At 26.3% G+C, this 8,281-nt stretch overlaps 1 protein-coding gene across 1 annotated transcript; it reads right to left on the reverse strand.

Annotated features, from left to right (window-relative positions):
• Nucleotides 1–139: 139 nt before the first annotated feature.
• On the reverse strand, nt 140–7,143 carry LOC105627033 (putative gustatory receptor 28b). The gene is made up of 4 exons (XM_012208313.1): nt 7,138–7,143; nt 549–986; nt 309–413; nt 140–259 (listed from the first exon to the last, which is right to left on the reverse strand). The coding sequence occupies exons 1-4, from the start codon at nt 7,141–7,143 to the stop codon at nt 140–142; spliced, it is 669 nt and encodes a 222-aa protein (XP_012063703.1).
• Nucleotides 7,144–8,281: the final 1,138 nt, after the last annotated feature.

An 8,281-nucleotide genomic window follows, 5' to 3' on the forward strand; every position in this document is an offset into this window, starting at 1 on the left:
ATATATATATATATATATATATATATATATATATATATATATAAAACAATGAATGAACGTTGATTTCGAATGATTCTATATAAATATAATAAAATCATCTCTATATAAATATAAAAAAAGGTTTTATGTTGTATTTCTTTTATAAATAACCTGAATTACTCACTACTGTAATATGAGTTACAGATTTCTCATCACAGGAATGTGACATGATAAAAAATTGTATGATAATTAACATATATGTTGTGATGCTGCTCACCATCTGAAAATAGTAGTAAAAAGTGAATAATGTACATTTTATTAATTAAAACAAATAATTGATTATTTACCGTCGTGAGAAGCGATGCATCCATAGTGAAAGCTTTCGTCGAAAATATGTTCTTGCAATGCAGAATTTGTAAAGAAAATAACTGCAACTGCAACGTCAAATCGCAAAATAATGCAAGAAAAAAATAACTTTGAAAACTGCAATTTTACTTAAATAGATTTAATATTTAAAAAATTATATTAACATTTCCAGAAAAATTTAAATCAAATTGTGTTTCTATTACCTCATATTTAATTTGTTCGTCGCTGGAGCTATTAAGTACGTCGTGAATTGTGGTGTTGATTTTTTGAGCTTGATTCTTTCCAGTTTCACAAGCCCATACAAGTAGTGTTATTCTCATAATATAAAATAACATGGATGTTAAAAGCACATCAAAAATCTGCCAATTTAAGTTAATGAATATTCCATCTTTCCAGTCCACTACATAGAAGTATAGTTCAATAGTGGTTTCAATAAAAGATATAACTACAATAGCAAAAATTTGCGGGCTAAATATTGTGTTCATCATTTGTAATATTTCGCTAACTATTAGATGCTGTTTTTGTAGGGTCTTTAGTTCTATCAAAAATTGATTTCCCTGCGTGTGCCATATCAGCCCGGGGACACGCTTTATATCTTTTACCACAAGCTTTTGCATGTATACTAGATTGTCATTAATTCTCTTGAAACAAGATTTTAATACACAAACACAATTTACATACAACATATTCATTTGAAACATTATCAGTTCCAAGTACATAATTAATATTGTTTCCAAAACGTTTGAATAGGTCAGTTCAAATGATATTTTATAAAAAAACATGGATGATTTCACTATCAGTAAAATATTACCCAAAATGTCTTTGACATGAATCAATTTCGATAACTTCTGATATGATTCCGAAGGCAATTTTGAAGAAATTTCCAAAATAGTTTGTAGCAAGCGCATTCGTGGGCCACTCAAAACATGCGTGGTGCTTACAACGAAACCGCTGATTATGTAGAAAGCCAAAGTCTCCAAATTTTTAATTACGTTTTCAAAGTTCATTATTTTAGAAATGAAAATATGGTGAATCAATGCGAGATTTAAAACGCAGCAGACACAAGTAATCACAGTCGACATAATATAATACGGTTTTGATGCTTCGAAGGTCAGAAAGTTGATTTTATACGGAAATATTCCGAGAATACGACAAAAATTGAAGCAGGGATGCATTAAAGATAGGAAGTCCATAGCGTGGAACAATTGCCATTTTTTCCGCATCTTATCCTTGTATTTTTGAACTGAACATGAGTAACAAATATTTGTGAAAGAATAACAATCTATATTGATAGGTAGTTTATTATTAATCAGTACTGTAAGGAACGTAATAGCTTCTTTTCTAATTAATTTCTTCATAACAAATGTATAAACTATGTATTTTTATCCGACCTATCTTCGATGAGTTTAAATTTGAAACTACGAGCAATTACAATGTCAAATATAATGCTGATGAAATTATTTGTTATTGATAAAGTAACCATAGCATTCTTCGATCGACATGTATTTCTTGGGATAAATTGCATAAAGAAATGTAGCATATGACTCAACAAATTATGTAAGTGTGTATGAAATAGGAAGCATAAACTGTGTAATAATTAATTGCTTGATTTCTATCACGAATAATCCCAAAAGATTCATTAATGACTATTTAATGCAGAATGTAATATTTTCTTTTTTTGCGCATTATATTTAATATTCTTTCTTTTATAAATTTATTTTTTCATATAAACGCATTACTGTATAAAATTCTAGAATATATTATATTATATATTATATTATATATATTTATTAAAATTTTTAAAGTTATTTTCCTAAAATTAGAAGAAACTTATCAACATTATTAGAAAATTAAATCAAATAAAATACCGTAGTCTGCAAAACTTTTTTCATACATATAAAAACAATTAATAAATTAATTTAATGAATTTATTAATATAGATATTTCTATTAGTGTCTTAATATTCTTAGTTTTTAATTATTAACCATACAACTTATGTTACGTAAAAAAGTAAGTTCAAATTTGATTACGTTTGTATTTTAATCATGATTTGATAAAAAACGAAAAAAATGTAACTGTAACACATCTATATTGCATATGCCTTTCGATAAAGTTCTATTCAATCTATAATAAATGAAATTATAAGTACAAATATAAATATCTTTAATAAAAATATTTTTATCTCTTTTCAAAATTAACTTAAATAATTAAAATTATTTTCAGTAAAGTTACATTCTAACATTTCATGAAATAAGATGTGCTTAACATATTGTGAACGTTTAATTAAAAAAAAAATATTAATTAAATATGAGGTATTAAATAAAATAAAATAATGTTTTTTAAATAATATATTTTAATGTATATTATCGCTTTTCAAAACAGAATTTAAATTTTTATTTACATTTATTGTGATACATAAAAATTACACACACCATAATATATATCTGTTAGCCTATTGATATTTATTTAATATTCATCTTAATTTTAATGGGAAAAAACAGCAAATATAAATTTTTATAAAGAAATATATTTCTACACAGATATAAAACATTTAAATAATACACATACATGTTACTCTCTCACAACGTATACACACAACAAAAATAATTTAATATATAAAAAATAAATATTTGTAACATTAAAATAGTAGATTACATATTATTCTACAAATATATTTTCTTATAACTATTTCAAATAGATTATGTAATATTGAATTGCTATTTGTCGTCGCAAGAACGCGACATATTTAATAATTATTAAGCACATGGCAATTTGTTATATGAAAAGTATTACTTGTTATAAAAAAAACCGAAATATAAATAATAGATATTTTATTATTATTTAATCATCAGTGGTTATTATAAGAAATATTTATAAATAATTACTTAAAGAACATTCATTGCAATTATATTCATCATGTTTCAATTTACATTTAAACGAAAAGGTAATAAAGCAAAGTATCTATTAGACATAAATGACGTAAATAATAAAAATATACACAGTATAATTTGGATCTTAGTGCCAAAAAAATATTTTGGTGTGAATTTTACAAATATATATCCAATTCTGCGAACTCCATCCGAAATATTTTTTAGCTTTAAAACGCAATAAAAATTAGTCGCAAAAATAATAAGTATAAAATAAATTAAATTTTATTTAAGTAAAATCATTATGTACTATTATAATATTATATATACATTTATAAATTAAACCGATCATATAAATGTAAAACTTCTATAAAAAATAATATAATAAAATTAGTATAATTAAAATTTGGTAACAAAAATAAAACACAGCATTTCAATATTTAAAAACATTTTTATCTTATTTTATGTATCTTTTTAATTGGATTCTGTAATATTGACCGTTGTTCTTTTATCGCATGAATGCGAAATGTTTAAAAACCATTGTACCAAGATTAGAAAATACGTGGAAATATTTCCCACTAGCTAAAAGTAAAACAAAAAATGTACATAATATATTCTAATATTATAACAAATAATTGATTACTTACTGTTACAAGAAGTGTCGCATCTATAGTCAAACCTTTCACCGAAAATATATTTTTACGGTGTATTTACAATATTTGTAAAGAAAACAGTTGCAACTGCAATGTTAAAAAGCAAAATAATTAAATATAAGAATAAAAATATATAATTAAAAAATGCAACTATACTTCAGTAGATTTAATTAGAAAGATTGCGTTAGCATACAACATACTTTCAAAAAAATATATAGTAATATATATTTTATAAAAATATATAGTAATAAATATAAGGTTATAACGTTATCTCACTTTTGATTTTCTCATCATTGGTACTATTAAGTAAATCGTGAATGGTAGTACCGATTTTTTGGGCTTGATTCTTACCCGTCTCGCAGACCCACACAATTAGTATTATTTGAAAAATGTTATGTATCAGGGATGTCAGAAATACATCAATAAAGTGCAAATTAAGTCCAATAGACACTCTATTTTGCCAACCAAGTGCAAAGAAGTACAAATCAAAGGTGAGAGTTAAAAAGTGTATGACTATAGCAGCAAGGAGTTGTAGATTGAAAATCATATTCAGCATTTGCACTGCGTCGTTAATCATTAGATGTTGCTTCTTCAAAACTCTGAGTTCTATCAGCAAAAATTGATTCCTCTGCGTGTGTTGTATTACGTTGGAGGCATCTGGCTTCATATCGTTTATTATAAACTTTTGCATGCAGATTGTCTTTGATTCTCTTAAAGCATGCTTTTAATACACAAACATAGTTTATGTATAACATAATTATTTGTAACACCAACAAGGCGAAGTATATTGTAAATAGCCCATAGTATATTGTAAATAGCCCAAACAGAATAGCGAAAAAATTATCTTGAGCCTTCAATAGTTTAGACATTTTTATACTTAATTGCACAATTCTGACGACATTACTCAATACATCTTTAACGTGGATCAATCTGGACAGTTTTTGGTACGACTTTGAGGATAATTTCGAAGAGATCTCCATTATTGTTTGTAGCAAGCGCATTCGCGGTCTACTTAGGAAATGCGTGATGATCACTATAAAACTGGTGAGAAAATGGTATATAACAGTGTGAATATTCCAAATTACATCTCCAAAATCTATTTTTGATTTAATAATACTGTAAATGAGTGCAAAGTTCGTAACACCGCACACGCAGATAACTACTGTTGACAGAATATAGTACGGTTTCGAAACTTCAAAAGTCGAAGCATTGAGCTTGTACGGAAATAGTCCGAGAATGCGACTCCAAGTGAAACTAGGATACATTAAAGATTGAAAGTCCATTGCATTACACAAGCACCATTTTTTCGGCATTTTGTTTTTCGCGATTGTCCTTGACCTTTCGAACACAATTAGAAAAATTTATAGGAGAACGTAACAATTTGAAAGATATACAGCATTATTAATCATATATAATACATTTTAGCATTAAAATGGATGCGATTAGGGAAATTTCTTTTTCCAAGTAATTTTTAAGTTGGGCTTTTGACAAGAAATATATGCACGGTTTTTATATTTATTTCATATTTTTATATATATTTCTTATCTATACTGGATGAATTTAAATTTGAAACTGCGAGCAATGTATGCAGCAAAGAAACAAAACCGTTTGTTAATCGTGAAGGTACCCGTGGTGTTCTTCGATCGACACTTATCACTCTTGAGATAAATTAATAAAAACGATATGTAATTTTTATAACATATGACTCAATAAATTTAAATGATTAGCCCATTAATGCTCATCGCATTAATGGGCTAACGCACAATCGAACGTGCGATATTGAAAATGCATGTATGATCTGCTATTTGTCTCAAAGATTTCTTTTAAATGTCAGTTTGCATCACTGTTAATAAGCCCTTCATCATTATGTGTGCTCATAGAAAGAAATTACAATACTCACATAAATAATAACTTTAAGATATCGTTCATTAGAACTGATACAATTTATAATAGGATACTAAATTTTTACTGAAATGATTATTACGTACTGTAGAGCCATTTATTGAAATTTTTGAATCAATTACATATATGAACATAAACATTAATGAAAAATCTCTATAAAAATTGCATATCACATTTTATTAACAATGATAAAACAGAGTATTTCAGAGTATATTTAAAACATTTTTATCACTTTATATATACTTCTAATTAGATTGTGTAACATTAATTGCTGCTTCTCTGTCGCAAGAATGTGACATGTTTAAAAATTGTATCAAGATTAGTAAATACGTAGTAATATTTCCCACTAAAGTAAAACAAAAATTTATATATAATAGATATTTTAATATTGTTATAGCATATAATTGATTACTTATTATTGCAAGAAGCGTCGCATTAAATCTTTCATCAAAAATGTATTTTTACGGTATAATAATTATAAAGAAAATAGTTGCAACTGCAATGTTAGCAAGATAGTTAAACGTTAGAAAAAAATAATTAAATATAAAAAAAAACATGAAATTGAAAAACAAATATTATAGATTACAGTAGATTTGATGATATAAAAAGATTGATATAAAAAGATTGTGTTAGCATTAATAATTACAAAAAATTATATAGATAACGTCATAATGTAGCTACCTCATTTGATTTTCTTATCATTGATACTATTAAGTAAATCGTGAATGGTAGTACCAATATTTTGGACTTAATTCTTACCCGTCTCGCAGGCCCACACAATTAATATTATTTGAAAAATATTATATGTCAGGGATGTTACAAGCACAAGAAAGTGCCAATCCGATAAGTACTCCATTTTGCCAATGTGTAGAAATACAACTCGAAGGACAATTAAAAAAGACATGACTAAAGCAGCAAGGAGTTGCAGATTGAAGATTATATTCAAATTGAAGATTTGTACCGCGTTGCTAATCATTAGATGTTGCTTTTTCAAAATTCTAAGTTCTATTAGCAAAAATTGATTTCTCTGCGTGTGGCATATTACATTGGAGACGTGGCTTCATATCATTTATTACAATCTTTTGCATATAACCAGAGTGTCATCGATTCTTTTAAAACATGCTTTTAATACACAAACAATTTATATACAACATAATTATTTGTAATACCGACAGGCCAAAATATATTGTAGATATTTCAATCAGGATAGTGAAAAACTCTTCTAACTCCAGTACTTTAGACAAAATTATAGTTAATTACACAATGATTATCTGATTATCTGATTATCAATATGATCTGATGATTACTCAATATATCCTTAATGTGGATCAATCTGGACAATTTTTGGTACGATTTCGAGTATAATTTACCTCCATTATTGTCTGTAGCAGATACATTCGCGGACCACTCAAGAAATGTGATGATCACTATAAAACTGATGAGAACATAGTATATAACAGCGTGAATAATCCAAACCAGATTTCCATAATTTAGTTTTGATTTAATAATATTGTCAATGAATACAAGGTTTATAATACACAAAATACAGACAACAATGGTTGACAGGATATAGTACGGTTTCGAAAATTCGAAAGTCGAAATGTTGAGCTTGTACGGAAATAGAATTCGACTACAGATGAAACAGGGGATGAAACTACATTAAAGAATGAAAATCTGTTGCGTAACACAACCACCATCTTTTGTGCCATCGCATTTTGATTTTCGCGATTATCCTTAACATTTCTAACACGATTATAAAAATTTATAGTGGATCATAACATTTTATATCAGATATACTGCATTAATCATATGCACTTTAGTATTAAAATAGATGCGATTGCGAATATTTTTTTGTTTTTAAGTATATAAGTTTTAAGTTGGTTTCTTCCTAAGAAGAATGAAATGCTATGGTTTCTGCGTTTGATCTATACTCGATGAATTTAAATTTGGAATTACGAACAAATACTGCATGCAGCAAAAAACAAAACTAAAGAAACCATTTGTTAGCTGTAAAACCATTTTTTGATTGACACTTATCATTCTTGGAATAGATTATAATACAAATGATATGTAATTCTTACAACATATAATTTAATAAACTGAAAGGCTTACTGCAATAATGGGCTAACCTACAACTGGACATGCGTTATTGGAAATGTATGAATTACAAGCTTTACTATTTGTTCTCAAATAAGATTCTTTTTTTAAATGTAGATTAGTTTACTGTTATAGTCCCTTCAATCATTATATGCTTATATGGAATATAGACATTGCAATTTTTATTAAAATGACTTACGTACTATAGATCCACATATTAAAGTTTTTGAATCAATTATTTTGAACATATTATGATGTCTTTATGAGATATCTTTTAAACATCAAAATTTAATTGTGAAATTTAGTAATTTAGCATAATTTAGTGTTTTCAAATCCTCTAAAATTTTCGGTACGCAATCTAAATGACTACAAATATGATATATATATATATATATATATATATATATATATATAGTA

The sequence above is a fragment of the Atta cephalotes genome, assembly GCF_000143395.1.
Source record: "Atta cephalotes unplaced genomic scaffold scaffold00007, whole genome shotgun sequence".
NCBI classification, from domain to species: Eukaryota; Metazoa; Arthropoda; class Insecta; order Hymenoptera; family Formicidae; genus Atta; species Atta cephalotes.